This window comes from Myotis nattereri, assembly GCF_964212035.1.
Source record: "Myotis nattereri genome assembly, chromosome: 1".
Classification (NCBI taxonomy): Eukaryota; Metazoa; Chordata; class Mammalia; order Chiroptera; family Vespertilionidae; genus Myotis; species Myotis nattereri.
Window position 1 is genome coordinate 160637688 of NC_138075.1, and position 18604 is coordinate 160656291.

Below are 18604 nucleotides of genomic sequence, written 5' to 3' on the forward strand. Positions count from 1 at the left end.
GCATACATCTTGGATTATAAAAACTTGACTATGCTACTGCAACAGAGAGGAAATATAACAATAAAAATGATGAGGTAATAACTGGGAAATAAATCTTTTTGTATAATTTTAAAAGCTTTTCTAATATTATGGCAAAATAATTTCTACAATGCGAAGCTCTGTCTACAGAATATTTACTAAGATAATTCTCTTGGTAATCTTATTTCTACTTCCAAAAACTTGATGAAATAAAGACATGAAAGCACTGGCCTCAGGATACTGTTGGGCATCTGTAGGCATTAAATGGAAAGGTATATGTTTCCTGATGTTTTCAATAAAGCATTAATACTAAGAAAAATGCTCTGATCCCCAGAATTGAAAGTTGACAGGAAACACAGAAGCTACCAAGATATTTACTTGTTCTTCACAGGAAGCTCACTTGGAGTTCAAATTGGACAGCAGCTCATGAGATCTTAGGCTCAGGAGCCTACAAAATGTGTTTTGTGGGGTAAAGAGAAAAAGACCTCCGCAATACAACTTCTGATGGTGAAGGTGAAGGAAAAGCAGATTTATTAATATCCTCCCATGAAGTTCCAGAAATAATAGAGATTAAAATGTAGAAAAACATTCTGATCTAAAAAATAAGTACCAGAATAACAATAATAGTTATTGTTTAAATGAGAATGATTCAAATTGGACAAATTCTTCCAATGAGGCTAAGCAAGTCCATGGTAAATTGAAGAGCAGAGGTCCACTCTGGTGATTATAAAACTCCCTGTTTTATACACAACTCCCATCATTGACTCACACTGCGCTTGTGAATGTCTGTACAGTACCACTGGTGATGTGAGGGGCACATAAAAAGAACCATCACACAGAGCTTACATATAAATCAATAAATCAAAACAATTTGTGTGTGGAGATGATTAACATAGTCATGTTAGAAGGAAGGATGATTATCATGTGTTTTATCCAACTGGGCAGAATGTAAAGCTAAAAGCTTTTTTTAAAAGACGATTTTTTTCTACTGAGCTGATTTTTGTACACTTGTACCCCCGGTGCCTAGCATACACAATAGGTACTCAAATGAATGTTTCTGTAATAGATCTGAGGAGTTGAAACTGCCAGAGTCTGGGACAAAACAAAGAGGAGTTAAAAATAACTCAGAGATGGTAAGATTGGCTAAAAGGGAAAATCCTTACATTGAGTGAAGAAATTCCTTCTGAGCTGTCTTAGCAGATATTAGCAACAATTGTAAGTCATACAATGAGTAATGAGGGTGAAAGAATTTTGTGCAAATATATTTCAATAAAGTATATTAAAAGGTTGTGTGTGTTTTTTAAATCCTCAACTGAGGATATTTTTCCATTGATTTTTACTTTATTTTATTTTATTTAAAATATATTTTATTGACTTTTTACAGAGAGGAAGGGAGAGGGATAGAGAGTTAGAAACATCGATGAGAGAGAAACATTGATCAGCTGCCTCCTGCACACCCCCACTGGGGATGTGCCCGCAACCAAGGTACATGCCCTTGACCGGAATCGAACCTGGGACCCTTCAGTCCCTAGGCCGACACTCTATCCACTGAGCCAAACCAGTCAGGGCTTTTCCACTGATTTTTAGAGAGAGCAGAAGAGAGAGGGAAAGGCAGAGAGAAATATCGATGTGAGAGAAACACATTGATTGGTTGCCTCCTGCACGGGCTCTGACGAGGGCCTGGGCCAGGGAGAAGCCTACAACCGAGGTACGTGCCCTTGACCAGAATTGAACCTGGGAACCTTTGGTACGAAGGCCAATGTTCTAACCACTTAGCCAAACTGGATAGGGCTAAAAGATAGTTTTTTAGAACATAAATCACCATTTTCTTTACAGGTAGATCACTGAATTTCTAAAAGAGATCACTAGCAAATCCTGAATTTAAAAAAGTAAAAGCCAAGTAAGAAGGGCACTGGGGGTGAGGAGTTTCCTTACCTGTTGGCATTGGCATCTCTGGTTGAAATATTTCTGAGTTAAATATTGTATGATTCAAAGGCTCCAAATGAAACATCTGTAACAAAGAAAATTTAAATTTTCAACCATTATTTTCCCAACCTTGTATTAAACATCTGAAGTTAATAGACCTACAACTTAATTACAAGAACAAAAACTAAAGCCAAATATAAAAATCTGAAAATATTTCAAATCAGACTTTTAAAAATACCTTCCTGAGACCTTGCTAATTTCTCATGTGCATGAAACTTTACATGGGGTTGGACTGTGTTTACGCGACAAAGGATTTTGAAAAGAGTAACCTGGCTCTGAAAGAGCAAAGAGGGAACTTGCTTAACTTGTATATCACTGGGGCCCAGCCTATGTTTGTCACACAGTGGATACTTAATAGATCAGCGGTTCTCAACCTGTGGGTCGCGACCCCTTTGGCGGTTGAATGACCCTTTCACAGGGGTCGCCTAAGACCATCCTGTATATCAGATATTTACATTACGATTCATAACAGCAGCAACATTACAGTTATGAAGTAGCAACGAAAATAATTTTATGGTTGGGTCACAACATGAGGAACTGTATTTAAAGGGCCAGAAGGTTGAGAACCACTGTAAAAGATATTTGTTGAATGAATGACTTGAAGCTTATACTCTCTTAGAAATAGAATATAATCCTAGAAATCTGTATTTCTTTTATGATGGTAAACAAGCTCCTACTCTAGACATTCAACTTCAAGCCCTGAAAGAATCAGAGAGCAGCCCTGGATCATACCAAAAAATGGACAATATTACTTACATTCTAAGGAGCAGAGGACTGAACGCTGAGTTCCCTCACTTTTTTTTTTTTTTAACTTTCATTTACCTAGCTCAACGCAAAAACACCTGGAATTTAGTGGGTGTGGTCAGCTGAATAATGGTTCCGCAAAGACCTCCACATCCTAATCCCCAGAACCTGTGAGTACTACCTCATATAGCAAAAGGGATTCTGCAGGTGTTACTAAAGTCAGCATGCCGAGATGGGGAGGTTCCCCTGGATTATCCAGATGGGCCTGATGGAGGGATGTAGGATATCAGAGAGAAGAACAGGAGATGTGACAATGGAAACAAGAGGTTGGCGTGATGGAAGGGGTCACAAGCCAAGGAGTGCAGGCAGCCTCTCGAAGCCCACACAGGCCAGGAAATGAAAGCTTCCGGGAGGAGAGCAGCCCTGCCAGCACCTTGATTTCAGACTTCTGACCTCCAGGTGATAAGAGAATAACTCTGTGTTGCTGGAAGCTACTAAATCTGAAGTAATTTGCTACAGCACCAAGAGAAAACCGTGAAATACAGTTTGATGGAATTATATTCTATCTTAATAAGTTACTAATAATTACTTATCCCAAGAAAAAATTTTCCTTTCCACTTAGTTCATTCAAGACTTTAAATTCATATTTCTAGTTTGGTACTATTTCAACCCAAGTCAGTCATCTGTTTGAAATGTCTGTGGACAACATAGAAACCAACCATATTTCACTTTTTATGATATGCTAGTTGTAGTAAGTGTGCTCGAGCTGGTATTTGAAACAACAACAACAAAAACCACACCAGAATTACAATTTACTCCTTTTTTTATTACTAGGTTCTTGAACCTAGATGTTAAATAAAGAGTCACAAATAGTGTTTAAATAAAGGACACTTCATATTCAGTTGTGAGGTATGCAAATTTCCAATTGAAGAATAATAAATGTGCTTCACTTCACTGCTTAAGAGTCAAGTTCATCTATCTTTTCATCATTTGCTGGAAAGGAAATACAAGAATAAAAAAACATGCTATTGTAAAAGCAGGCCCCAACTTGCAGAGTATCAGCAGAAAAGATGACCAAGCAGAAAAAAGTCTGTCCGATGGTCCTGCAGGCGGCTAGGTAATGAGGTGCAGGGCAAACACACCCTTCCGAGGGGAGAGACACACTCCACCTCCAAGAAGGGAGCAGCTGTGATGGGCAGCAGCTTGCTGTGTGGATTAGGTCAGAGGTGGAGTGCAAATTCCAGGATACGCTACAGCATGGAGGCTATCTCACTGAGGACAAGGAAACTTCAGGAAATCTACGCCAGCAAGTTTGAGACAAGGGGAAAAAAACCAAATTTCAAGGAACTTTCCCCTCAAAATTTGATATATCAGAACATGCCCCACCCCTGTTGCTGATGATCACAAAAATGCCCACATAAGACAAACTTTCGAAATGAATGTTTTCAGCAGATTTTACTCTTGTGTGGCATAAAGGACTATCTCTTGTTGATAAGATTTCCTGCATGTAAACAGGATGGTCTAAAACCAAGAAGAAACAACTCTAATGCTGGTTAGACTTTGCCTTTAATTGTTAGAGACGGCATATTAAAAATGAAAGGTAAAACACCGGTTTTTGATAATATGAGTAGTCAAATGTCTTTCATGCTGTAAACAAGCAAAGTGTAGTACCTGGATTTATCCTCTGTCACCGTTTTTACAATAAAGTTCAAAAGGGGCATCTTATGGGAAAACCACTGCATACTTGTTCTTTCTAAATCAACCAGAACATTACCAAGAGAAATGAATGCTAGGTAGGTCTATTTTATTTTAAAAGCAAAAACTAGCCCAGCTGGAGTGGCTCAGTGGTTGAGCGTAGACCTATGAACCAGGAGATCACAGTTACATTCTGGTCAGGACACATGCCCGGGTTGCGGGCTCAGTCCCCTGTGGGGGGCATGCAGGAGGCAGCTGATCAATGATTCTCACTCATCATTGATGTGTCTATCTCTCCCTCTTCTTTCCTCTCTGAAATCAAAACACATATATTTTTAAAAAGCAATCCTAGACTCGTTGAAAGTATTTCACTTTTGGTTTTATTTTTCTGACTGATTGTTTGCGTGTGTAAATTTGGGAAATCCACTTTTCAGGTGGTTGCCACTAAATATTAGGTGTGAAATGATTACGAATCCTGGCCCAGGGAGCCCGGTGGCCATGTTCCCTCTCGGTGTCTAGCCTAGCTAACTACATCTTCCAAGTGAACCTCAGCTTACCTGGACTTCATTGGGAAAGTGCACGAGGCAGCACAGTGAGCCCTCTCAACACTTCTGTCCCACTCTGCGCAGACGATTACAGTATTTATCACCACAGGAAGCTATTTATGTCACTGTCTCTCCTGGTGGAATCACAGCTGCTGAAGTCAGGGTCTATGCATCACTTATTTTTGTACCACCTCCTTAGCTTATGTTCTGCTACCTAGGAATGCCTGAATAAATAACTTGATGAATGAATAAACCTCTGTAGTTTAGGTAATTCTTAAAATCATTACATTAAAACTTTAATGTTGCCATTGTAATTACCCTAGAGTCCGAAATTGCTTTCAAACGGTTCATTTAACGTCTATGAAATGTAGATATAAATATTTAAAAGATATACATAAATAAAGTTATTAATATAATCAACAAAGATTTGATAGACTATTCAACACTTCTATGGGCTTCAAATTTTTCAAGTAAAAAACTAGGAGAAAGAGAAAAAAAGGACACTGGCATCTCTTCATAATTGCTGATATAATGAAGTTTTATGCTCCCAAAGCGCAGTCTCTGCCATTAAGTCTTTTAACACCCCTGCTAATGTGGGGTTAGCATTCCTATTTTGCAAAGGAGAAAAGTGAGGATCAGAGGGTGCTAAATGATTCCTCGAGGTTTTTTGTTTTTGTTTTTACTTTTCTTTGTTAATCCTAACCTAAGGATATTTTCCCCATTGCTTTTCCGAGAGAACGGAAGGGAGGGAGTGAGGGAGGAGAGAGAGAGGGAGAGAAACATCAATGAGAGAGAGACACATTGACTGGTTGCCTTCCACAAGGGCCCTGACCAGGGGTGGGGAGCAAACCCACACCACGGTATGTACCCTTGACTGGGAATCAAACCCATGACCCTTTGGTGCACTGGCCAACGCTCTTAACCATTGAGCAACACCAGCCAGGGCTTATTTATCAAGTTTTAAGGGCTCATTAGTAGCAGCCAACACTTACACAGAGACCTTCAACTTCTAAGTCCAAGAGATCTTTTCACTACACCAGCCTGCCTTCTCATTTGATGAGTTTTGAATAAATACTGTGTGTTCCCCTTGTACCTGTGACTTTACTTGGAAGTAGCGCCTTTGCAGATTGTAATCAAGTTGAGATCTAGTCATACTAAAGAGTGGGCCCTAAATCCAATGACTGGTGCCTTTATAAGAGAAAAGGAAGGGCCCTAGACAGTTTGGCTCAGTGGATAGAGCATCATCCTGAAGACTGAAGGGTCCTGGGTTTGATTCTGACCAAGGGCACATGCCCAGGTTGCAGGCTTGATCCCCAGAGGAGGGCGTGCAGGAAGCAAACGATCAATGATTCTCTCTCATCATTGATGCTTCTCTCTCTCTCTCTCCCTCTCTGAAATCAATAAAAATATATTTTAAAATAAAAAGAGAGAAAAGGAAGGGAAATTTGGATACAGAGAAATGAGAGATACACGGGGAAGGCAGCCATGTGCTGGAGTGATACAGTTACAAGCTAAGGAATGTCAGGATTGCTGGCCACTACCAGGGGCTCGCGGGGGCGGGGGGGGGGGGGGGAATGAGCAGATTCTCCTTCAGAACTTCTGGAAGTAACCAACCCTGTCATCATCTTGACTTTAGGCTTGTAGCTTCCCAGAAATGTCCGAGAATACATTTCTGTTGCTTTAAGCCACCTGGTTTGTGGTCATTTGTTACCGCAGCCCCAGGACACTAATACGGTAGTTATTATTTGCCCTGTAGCATACATAGTTTTTATGCAGCAGTTGTGTGTGACAACGGGGTTTAAGTGACTCATTTAAAGACATATCCTCCCTGACCTTCCATGGAGGGAGAGGGAAACTGCAAAAACAATTTAAAGGAGAGTTTTACCAATTTTAGAGTTTGCCTAATTGTTACTATTGTTACTTCTGTATATTTTTAAATATGAATATATTTATAAAAAATGAGCAGTGAGATGATATTATAATACCTACTTGTTCATGCCCTCCCAAATATGGATCCTCTTCTGCCATTCTGGAGCTGTATAGCAAAGCAAAACAAAAGCAAACCGTAAGCCTGAAATGAACCTTAACAATTCCACCATGCAGAAGTAAACTATATTATGACAGGAAGACCAAATATAATCCTTTTTCAAAGACTTGAGGAGGAGGACACAGTGTAGTTCTTCGGGACCTAAATCTAACAGCAGAAAAATCGCTTCATCCAGGACTCAGCATTTATGTATACTCCAAAAACCCTTTGCCAGGCTCAGAACAGTGTTCTGGAGTTTGGCATAACTAATCTTCATCTTCCATATAAAAATCCTATTTGGATTCTTAGAGGCCATTTCTTTTTGCCACCATGTAGACATCAACGATTTAGTCTTAGCTCTTCGCGGAGGTTATTTGCTAACCCTGCATGAACTCTGTGATGGTGTTAGGGCTGCCTCCATGCCTTCTGTATTAGTGTATGCTGCTCCAGTGGAGAAGATAAGGGGCAGTCACCCTGCTGAGAAAAGGGCATGGTCAGTGCATCAGGGCACCAGGGGAGGCTGCTACAGTGTGCTGTGCTGTGCTGTGCTGTCCGCCAGTGCGTCCCACTGCGGCAAACATTTCCTGCCATTGTCAAAACGGTGCAGTAGTCCCCTTATCCACAGTTCACTTTACGCAGTTCCAGTTACCCGCCGTTAAAAATGTTAAATGGAAAATTCCCCAAATAAACAATTCACGAGCTTTAAAATGTGTGCCTTTCTGAATAGCACAATGAAACCGCCTGCCATCCACTCCGTCCCACCCGGGGTGTGAATCATCCCCCAGTCCAGTGTCTCCACGCTGTACACCCCACCCACCTGCTAGTCACCTCGTAGCCATTTTGGGGTCAGATTGACTGTCACAGTATCACAGTGCTTGCGTTCAAGTGACTCTTATCTTACTTAATAATGGCCCAAAGTGCAAGTAGTGATGCTGGCAATTCGGATATGCCAAAAAGAAGCCATAAAGTACTTCCTTTAAGTTAAAAGGCGAGGACAGCCCAATAGGATATTTTGAGAGATAGAGACACTCACATAACTATTGTTACAATTTATTGTCTTACTTTTTCTATGATGTTATTAGTTATTGTTGTTAATTTCTTACTGGGCAATATTTATTCATTAAACTTTACCATATGTATGTATGTATAGGAAATATCTAATATTGAGGGTTTGGCACTATCTTTGGTTTCAGGCACTTACTAGGGGTCTTGGAACGAATCCCCCCTGGATGAGAGGGGACTACTGTATAAGAACACTGTAATATTAAAACTTCAAAAGGAAGACATATAAATACAAGCCCTTATTATCAAGGCTATATTCTCCAACTTAATCAACTGCAACCAGATATTGATACATTGCAAGCCTAGCAATCTTCTACTATCCAGAGGCCCTGAGAAAACCAAAGAAGCAGATTGCCAGATAAAAACAGTACCTATCGTCATATATCATACCGGATTTATTTCCTTAAGAAATTGCCTTGTATAGGTTAATTTTATTTAAATTTACTAAGCTCAAATTTTAGATGTAGTACATGAAAAATTAAAAGGTAAAAATATCACAGGCTGAAAGCAAATATTAATTCCTTGGTGCAAAGTTTCCCCTACCCCACAAATGAAGTGTATAATGCACTCAAGGGTACTTGAGACTGGGCTGGAAATGGTAGCTGCCTGCCAGAATCTGTTCTCTCCTTTTCCGCAGCGCAGAGCTGCAGCTGGAAGTGTGACTGCTCAGCTGGAGCGGGCCCCACACTTCCTGGGAGTCAGGGATGGCCGTCTGATGGCATGCTCACCAGGGGGATGTCAGAACTACTGTGTGGCACTGCCAGGTCTGGGCTTAACATCATTCCTCCATGTTTTTGTTTTTTTTTCTTTGCCGTTGGCTAAAACCTAGACGCGGAGAAGACAGAGCTCCTACCACACAGGCGACAATGAATGGCAGGCGGCTAATACCACGGGTGATGGGAGAGGGAAACTACTTTGTTCTTGAACCTAGTGTACTGATGCATCTACTTGTTAAAACAGTTTAGCCCTCACCCTCATGAATACATCGCCCAATACTTCAATAAGGACAAAAACCATCCAAAGAAGACCCTAACATGCAATGAAATCCTCTAGATTTCGGCCAGGGCCCTGTGTGACTGGTGAGAGGGGAGCCTCGAGAGGGTGCCTTGTGGGGCACAGGATGGGTCCAACTTCACCACCCGGGGAAGGGAAGCTCTCAGCCCCAGAGAACAAGAAGGCCATGCAGATTTGCAAGAAAGTATTTGTCTAAAACAAGTTACTGCTTGAAGTGTACAAACAGCTGTACTCAATTAGACAAGCAGTCAAAAGGGGGGGGAACTGACTTAACACAATAGAGAGGAATTAAGTCATTCAAAATTCAAGAGTGTAGCCATTGCTGAGGGGGTGACTGGATATACAACTAAACTCACTGTGGTCTGTTTCTTCATCTGCAAAATCAGAGACTTTGATGGGTTGGACTTTTGAGAAGAACTCAGAATGTTAGTGAGCTAATCAATGTTTTTTTGTGTGTGTGTGTGTGTGTTTTCTTTTTTTTTTTTTTTTTTTTAACGAGGCATTTGAGCTAATCAATGTTTATTCAAAGAACACATCATCTACATCATAATTCTTTTTGTAAACTTGGATTTTTAAATGCATTCAGTACATAACTATATTAAAGAATCATCAGCATAATTTTCAGTTATATAAAGAATACAAGGAAAACAGTATTACGACACAGTAGCAATACCAGTTACAACATTCCATATGAAAAATCCTTATTTTTAGAACACCACAGGAGCCCATTTCCAAAAATAATATTAAAACCCTTTATTTCTTTTGTCTCTAGGCTTTCTATTAATCTGGGCTGATCACTTGAATCCTCTCAAACAATCTTAGCCCACAGTCTTCAAAAGTAGGGGTAAGACTGTTGACTTGTAAAACTGACAGGACACGTTCAGTACCTCTACTACATTCAGTATATTTATAGTTTTAAACGTGTGGATGGTTTCCTGGCCTTGGAATGCATGGATTCAATATGAAGCAACCCTCACCCTAATTAAAAAAAAAAAAAAAAAACCTCAACTAAATCTACCTTATTAGAACTGATGCAGGGCTATCATCATGATCACAACTGTAGTTAAAACCTTAATGAACCTAAATTGTAGGCACTGGACAAAATGCCCAATGAAATTCAATCCTCCCTCCAACAAACTCCCCATGCACAAATGTGTGCCAAAAGATCACAGTTTTAAAAGCCCAACAGCAGCCCCAAAGATACTTGGGTGATGGTTAAACCTAAACTTTTACATAATTTGTAAGAGAGTTTAAGTTCACTGTGAAGAGCTGAGGTAACAGCAATCCTAGGGTGATGTCAATGTTAATTCATAATTCAAAACTAAATGTCAAAAGAAACCAAGACTTATTTGGAAAGGATGAATCACTGAGTAGTATTTGCATTAATTACAAAAGCAGGTTTTATTTCAAAAATTTGAGCTTACAACAAGCCCTTGGAAATGAAGGGCTAGGAAAGGCCAGGGAAAGCCCCTTCTGCCCCCCTGCTCCCCAGACTTTCCTCTCACTTTTCCTTTGCTCAGTTCTGTGCTTTTGAGGAAGGACCTTGAAACGGAAAGGGAGGTACTGGGCTGACTGCTGAGAAGACACTGCTGAACTCTGCATCTCCCTCCCCAACGGTGAGGTTTGAAGAAAAATTTTCACACCATGGAAAGAAAAATAGAAAATGTAGCTGCCTGGCAACAAATAAAACATCTTCTCCCGTGACTTGCTTGTATTTCCCAGGTGAGAAGCAGCATGTTATAACTAAGCTCTGAACATGGGGTGAGTTCTATGTGCAATGCCTAATGAGTCATTTTTTGCACATATGTGACAACCCCACGTCTGACATCTAAGGCCAGCAGAAGGAAGTCTTAGTGGAGGCAGCAAGACCAAGGCCACAGGGTTGGACCATTAAGGATAGAGTTGGAGGCACTTTCATCCTTGTAACCGGCGGGCACTCCCCGGACTGTGGGACTTGGGCACAGAGCCCATGCCATCTTGAAGGGGAGAGTGGCCTCTTCTAGGAACTCATCAGGACCACCACCCAGACAAGCCTGGGACACTGCCCGCGACCCAGCAGCCACTCCAGCCAAAATCTTGCTGCCTCACCCATAGGCCCACGGACCCTGGGACTTCCACCTCCAAAGGTGCATCGCTTCCACAGCAGTAAGTGCAGCTCCCCCTTCCCCAGTGGCAGACCTCCAGGGCATCACATTCCAGCCATTTCAACACCCGCGTTTCCAGTGCGCAGACTTCCAGGGCACACCACTCCATAGGCAGCTTTTGGATGCTGCTGTGAACCCCTGCTGGGTGTGATTTTGAACAGACAACGGCTCACTGCCCCACAGTAGAAATTCTGAATTCCCTTCCTTCCCACAGACAACCCAGCTACGCATCTTTAGCGCCAGGACCCCTCAGAGTGCGTCAGAGCTCTGCGCCAGCAAACTCACCACCACAGTCCTGCATTTCCAAGGAGCAGGCACCCAGAGCCCATCTATCCACAGGGTGCTGGGGAGCCACTGTGAGCCCCCACTAGGTGCGATCTTGGACAAACAGGGATGCACTCCCTTGGCAGTAGAAATTCTGAATTCACTCACCCTGGATACCTGCCCACAGACACCTCAATTACGTGCCAGGGCCCTTCAGAGCGCTTCAGTATTCTACGCTGGCAAACACACCCCTGGTGCCCCTGTGAGCTGCCACTGTGAGCGCGCACCTATCCACCACAGGTGCAGCAGCAAAAACTGAGTCTGCCCACCTCACAGCTGCAAAACTCTGGACACTACAGTCGTATGCTTTTCCATGCCACTGTGAGTCCCCGCTGGGCATGTGTGACTTCAACCAAGGGCGTAAGTCAGCAAAAATTGGGACACCCTCCCTCCACGGCTGCTGCTGACTTCTAGACACTGCAGTTGCACATTTCCAGCTTACAGGCCTACATCAAGAGAACCCAAATAGCTCAAGTAGGGAGCTATGCTAGATTACCAAGCCCAGGAGACCTGAGAGATCACACCAGTAGCACCATCCCCAAAAGAACCTGGGTAGCAAAACAATTGGATCTACAATTAAAACATTACAGCAAAACATGGGAAGGCAAAAAAGCAATCCACAAAAGAAAGAAAAATAGGAATCACCAGAAAGGGAGGTAAATGAAACTGAGGCTAGCAACATATCAGAGAAAGAATTCAGACTAATGGTTATGAGGATGCTCAAACAGCTAGATGACAAATACACACAACTCAATGACAAATACACACAACTCAATGAGGATTATAAGGAGCTGAATGAGAATATCACCAACATGAAAAGGAACCAAGAGGAGATGAAGAATGACATAGTTGCAATAAAGAACACAATGGAAGGCTTAAACAGTAGACTACAAGAGGCTGAGGACTGCATCAGCGAATTAGAAGACAAGGTAGGAAAAAACACACAGACACAGCAACTGGAAAGAAGATTTAAAAAGCAAGAGGAGAGCCTAAGGGAGCTTTGGGACAACACAAAACGAAGCAATATTTGCATAATAGGGGTACCGGAAGGAGAGGAAGAGAAGCAAGGAATAGAAAACCTGTTTGAAGAAATATTGACAGAAAACTTCCTTCATATTGGCAAGAAAAATACTATGCAAGTCCAAGAAGCACATAGAGCCCCAAACAAGATGAACCAAGACACATCATAATTAAATCGGCAAACACCAACGACAAAGTAAGAATCTTAAAGGCTGCTGGAGAGAGACAGAAAATTACTTACAAGGGAGCTCCTATTAGAATATCAACTGATTTTTCAACAGAAACACACCAACCCAAAAGGGAATGAAATGAAATATACAAAGTGATACAAAGCAAGGCAATGAATCCAAGGATACTATACCCAGCAAGGCTATTGTTCAAAATTAAAGGTGGAATCAGTAGCTTCACAGACAAAAAAGGGCTAAGAGAGCTTATTACTACCAAGCCAGCAATGCAAGAAATGCTAAAGGGACTGCTATAAAAAGAAGAAACAGAAAGGTAAGAAGAAACACAAACATTAAGAATAAAAATGACAACAAACAAGTACTTACCAATAATAACATTAAATGTAAATGGATTAAATGCACCAATCAAAAGACATATGGTAGCTGAATGGATAAGAAAACATGACCCATATATTTGCTGTCTGCAAGAGACCCACCTCAGAACCAAGGATTCACACAGACTGAGAGTGAAGGGATGGAAAAAAATGTTTCAGGCAAATGGAACCGAGAAAAAAGCTGGGGTTATGATACTTATATCTGACAAAATAGACCTCAAAGTAAAGGCCATAACAAGAGATAAGGAAGGCCACTACATAATACTAAAGGGAGCAATTCAACAAGAAGATATAACTGTGGTAAACAGATATGCACCCAATACAGGAGCACCCAAATACATAAAACAACTTCTGGAAGATATCAAGGGAGAGATCGATAGCAATACAATCATAGTAGGGGACTTTAATACCCCATTGACACCACTGGATAAATCCTCTAAACAAAAAATCAGCAAAGAAACAGCAATCCTAAATGACTCACTAGATCAGATAGACTTAATTGACATCTTCAGAATATTTCACCCCAAAGCTACAGAATGTACAAAGATACATTCTTCTCCAGTGCACATGGGACATTTTCAAAGACAGGCCACAAATTAGGACACAGACAAAGTCTCTTCAAATTCAAGAGGATAGAAATCATAATAAGCATCTTCTCAGATCACAATGGCATAAAACTAGAAATCAACTACAATAAAAAACAATGAAAAAAAATCAAACACTTGGAGTCTAAATAACATGCTATTAAATAATGACTGGGTTACCAGAGAGATCAAAGAAGAAATAAAAAGCATCTTGGAAACAAATGACTATGAACACACAATAATCCAAAATCTATGGGACACAATGAAAGCAGTCCTGAGAGGGAAGTTCATAGCTTTACAGGCCTACCTCAAAAAAACAAGAAAAACAGGTAATAAATTATCTAACCTTGCAACTTAAAGAATTAGAAAGAGAGCAACTGGATTTTTCCAAAAGCCCACAGTATCCAGAAGGAAGGAAATAATAAAGATTAGAGCAGAAATAAACGACATAGAGGCCAAAAAATACAATACAAAAGATCAATGAAACCAAGAGCTGGTTCTTTGAAAGGATAAACAAGATTGATGAACCTCTTGCCAGGCTCACCAAGAAACAAAGAGAGAGGACCCAAATAAACAATATCAGAAATGAAAGAGGTGAAGTAATAACTGACCCTATTGATATACAAAGGATTTTAAAACAAAAATACTACGAACAACTCTACTCCAAAAAACTGGACAACCTCAACGAAATGGACACATTCCTAGAAAAATACAAGTATCCAAAACTCAATCAGAAAGAATAAAAAAACCTGAATAGGCCGATAACTACTGATGAAATTGAAACAGTAATCAAAAAGCTTCCAGCAAACAAAAGCCCTGGACCAAATGGCTTCACAGGGGAGTTTTACCGAACATTCAAAGAAGAACTAAAGCCAATCCTTCTCAGACTATTCCAAAAAATTCAAGAGGCAGGCACACTTCCAGTGTTTCATCCTACTTAAACCTACATTGTCTCACCTCTGAATGACAAAAATAACCTCCCTACCGTTCTCCCTTACTGTGGTGTTACTTTTTCCTTAGAATTATTTTAATTGCCATATTACTTACAAGATAATCAAAAGCCCAAAACCACTCAGCATATTAATTACTATATTAAATCATATAATAAGCATCTACTATAATTATATACTAACCAAACCCTCTACTATAAGCAGACTGGTTATTCAAAAATACCTTGGTCATTTCCATCTTGTATATTTGTTGAAAGTATGTCCTACATTCTGAAATGCCAAATTTCCTACTTAAATACTACTGGTTCCTCAAGCCTCTGCTCAAATCCGACCTCTGCCAAGAACCCTATATTTCCCCTGTAACCTATAGCTCTGTAGTCCACATAAGGGCTATCACATTTAAGTATACTGGTGATTTTACAGTTGACAAGATACCGTTTTACAGAAATTTAACTTTATCTCTATATTTACATCTTCTTAAGTGTATATAAATGTCTAGGAGTAGACATGATGGTTTCTTTTTTTGTATTTCCAAATCAGTAAACATTAAGTACTTTTTAAAAAGTTGTTGCTTGATTAATTTTATTTTTTAAATTGTTTTAAATTTATTTTAGAGAGGAAGAGAGAGAGACACACTGATTTGTTGTTCCACTTATTTATGCATTCACTGGTTGCTTCTTGTATGTGACCTAATTAGAGATTAAGCCCACAACCTTGTCGTATTGGGACAGTGCTCTAACCAACTGAGCAATCCAGCCAAGGCAACATTAAGTACTTTTTAATTAATATTGCATTAATAACAAGAAATACTACAATTTCATATTTGTCAAAATGTGAACTTCTGGTTTTAGTCATGACAGAGTAACAGTTAATGAACTTGCCTTTTAGCATACTCAACCGTAAAACTATACAAAATAATTGAAGCAATAATCTACGACAGAGGACAAAAACAGCATAGGGCTGAACACCATAAGAGAATGGAAACACTTGAGGTGAGCTCCAAATCCACTTTTGATTGACAGCATGTTCCAAACCATGACACAAGGAAGTAGAGCACCAAGAGAGAAACAATCTCACCAGGCAGAGTATCAGAAAGGTGGGGTTCACATAGAAAAAGAGGCTTAGAAATTTGCAGGGGGAAACCTCTAGTCCTTAGCCAAATATTAAGCCATGCTTGTTTAGGACAAGACTCTGCAAAGCCTACTAGAAAACAGATTCTTGGGATCTAAGAGCTGAATAAAAATTCCAGAAGTTCCTGGAACTTCTGAGAGACACTGAAGTTCCAATTATCCAAGGTGAAGAGACATCAATGAACAGCCTGAGCATTCAGTTGTGATTCCAGAAGGACCATGCAATGGGATTAAGGGATATACCCTATAATAAGGGGCACTCTAAATCCATTTCAATAAAACCAGGTGATTCACCAGCAATGTTTTTGCTTGTTACAAGAAAACTCAAATAATGAACTTATAGAAAGAGAGATTCAAAAAGCAATCACATTTACCATCGCACCAAAAAAATTAAGATACCTAGGAATAAACTTAACTAAGGAGATAAAAGACCTGCACGCGGAAAACTACAGGACACTGAAAAAAGAGATAGAGGAAGACATAAACAGATGAAAGAACATACCATGTCCATGGATTGGTAGAATCAACATCATCAAAATGTCCATACTACTCAAAGTAATCTACAGATTCATTGCACTCCCCATTAAAATACCAATGGCATATTTTACAGATCTAGAGTGAACTTTCCAAAAATTCACCTGGAATAAAAAAAGACCCCGAATAGATGCAGCGATCCTGAGAAAGAAGAACAAAGTAGGAGGGATCTCAATACCAGATATCAAGCTGTATTACAAAGCCACTGTTCTCAAAACTGCCTGGTACTGGCACAAGAACAGACATATAGATCAATAGGATAGAACAGAGAACCCAGAAATCGACCCAAACCACTATGCTCAATTAATATTTGAAAAAGGAGGCAAGAATATACAATGGAGTCGAGACAGCCTCTTCAATAAATGGTGTTGGGAAAATTGGACAGATACATGCAAAAAAAATGAAACTAGACCACCAACTTACACCATACACAAAAATAAACTCAAAATGGATAAAGGACTTAAATATAAGACGGGAAACCATAAAAATACTAGAGGAATCCACAGGCAGCAAAATCTCAGACATGTGCCAAAGCAGTTTCTTCACTGATACTGCTCCTAGGGCAATGGAAACTAAAGAGAAAATAAATAAATGGGACTACATCAAAATAAAAAGCTTCTGCACAACAAAAGAAACCATCAACAAAACAAGAAGAAAGCCCACTGCTTGGGAGAACATATTTGCCAATATTATCACCAATAAGGGTTTAATCTCCAACATTTACAGGGAACTCATGCAACTTAACAAAAGGAAGATAAACAACCCAATCAAAAAATGGGCAACGGACCTAAATAGATACTTTTCGAAAGAGGACATACAGAAGGCCGGAAGACATATGAAAACATGCTCAAAGTCACTAATCATCCTAGAGATGCGAATCAAAATGACAATGAGGTACCATCTCACACCTGTCAGAATGGCTATCATCAACAAATCAACAAATGACAAGTGCTGGCGAGGATGGGGAGAAAAAAGAACCCTCATGCACTGCTGGTGGGAATGCAGGCTGGTGCAGCCACTGTGGAGAACAGTATAGAGTTTCTTCAAAAAACTAAAAATGGAACTCCCATTTGACCCAGTGATCCGACTTCTAGGAATATATCCCAAGAAACTAGAAACACCAATTAGAAAGGATATATGCACCCCTATGTTCATAGCAGCACAATTCACCATAGCTAAGATTTAGAAACAGCCTAAGTGCCCATCAGCAGATGAGTGGATTAAAAAAACTGTGGTACATCTACACAATGGAATACCACGCTGCAGTAAAAAAGTTCTTACCATTTGCAACAGCATGGATGGACCTGGAGAGCATTATGCTAAGTGAAATAAGCCAGTTAGAGAAAGATAAATATCACATGATCTCACTCATTTATGGAATATAATGAACAACATAAACTGATGAACAAAAACAGATCTAGAGACAGAGAAGCATCGATCAGACCGTCAAACCTCAGAGGGAAGGTAGGGGAGGGTGGGGGTAAAGGGGAGAGATCAATCAAAGGACTTATATGTATGCATATAGGCCTAACCAATGGACACAGACAACAGGGAGGTGAGGGCATGAGTGGGGGGGGGGGGATAATGTGGGGATAAGGACACATATGTATTAACTTAATCAATAAAGAAATTAAAAATACGTATTAAAAAAATAAAAAGCAATTTAAATGCTTTTAACTTGAGATACTTCTGCCAGTGCTCAGAGTTTGTGGTAATTCTGATTGCAGGAAGGCAGTTGAGCCATGACCTACCATTTCCTAGCATCAAATGCAATGCCATAAAGTCAGCAATGAGTCTGTCTCATGCCGTCCCATGTGCTTCTGCACGATGGTCAGCCCTCATGCCCCACAATCAAGCACTTGAGAGCTTCAGATCAGGCTGGGTGTGAGGATACAGCAGACTTGCATCCGAGGAAAGAGACCAGATTGCAAGCCATAGCAAGTTAGTGTGCTAATCCCCCATACCAACCATGTATGCCAAATTAACCCAAAGAAATCTGTATTTCAGTAGAGATGACTCCTGCCTACTGTGTGGGTTTCTACGGCTGGCTCTTTTACTAGGTATTTAGGTAGAGATTCTGAATGTTTCCCTTGTAGTGCCAAGTTTTTGATAGAAAATCAAAACAAAAAGGAAGACTGGATGTAGGGTCAGACCTGGATAAAAACACCAACTCAAAACGTATCAGCCACATCACCTTAGGAAGGGATCTAACCCAATAGTCTTCAAAGTATGCTTCAAGATCACACTGATGGCTAATGGAATACATGCT

At 40.3% G+C, this 18604-nt stretch overlaps 1 protein-coding gene across 2 annotated transcripts in view; it reads right to left on the reverse strand.

The window, feature by feature from the left end:
- NFKB1 (nuclear factor kappa B subunit 1) overlaps positions 1 to 18604 on the reverse strand; it is a gene marked incomplete at its 5' end in the record, with an annotated part of 130242 nt that overhangs the window by 101717 nt on the left and 9921 nt on the right. The window contains 2 exons of one of the 2 annotated variants that reach the window (XM_081085577.1): positions 1954 to 2029; positions 6978 to 7023. In XM_081085577.1, the coding sequence (XP_080941703.1) occupies positions 1954 to 2029; positions 6978 to 7016 (115 nt within the window). Of the gene's footprint in view, positions 1 to 1953; positions 2030 to 6977; positions 7024 to 18604 lie in introns of those variants that run through there. The other variant, XM_081085578.1, reaches the window with a different exon arrangement.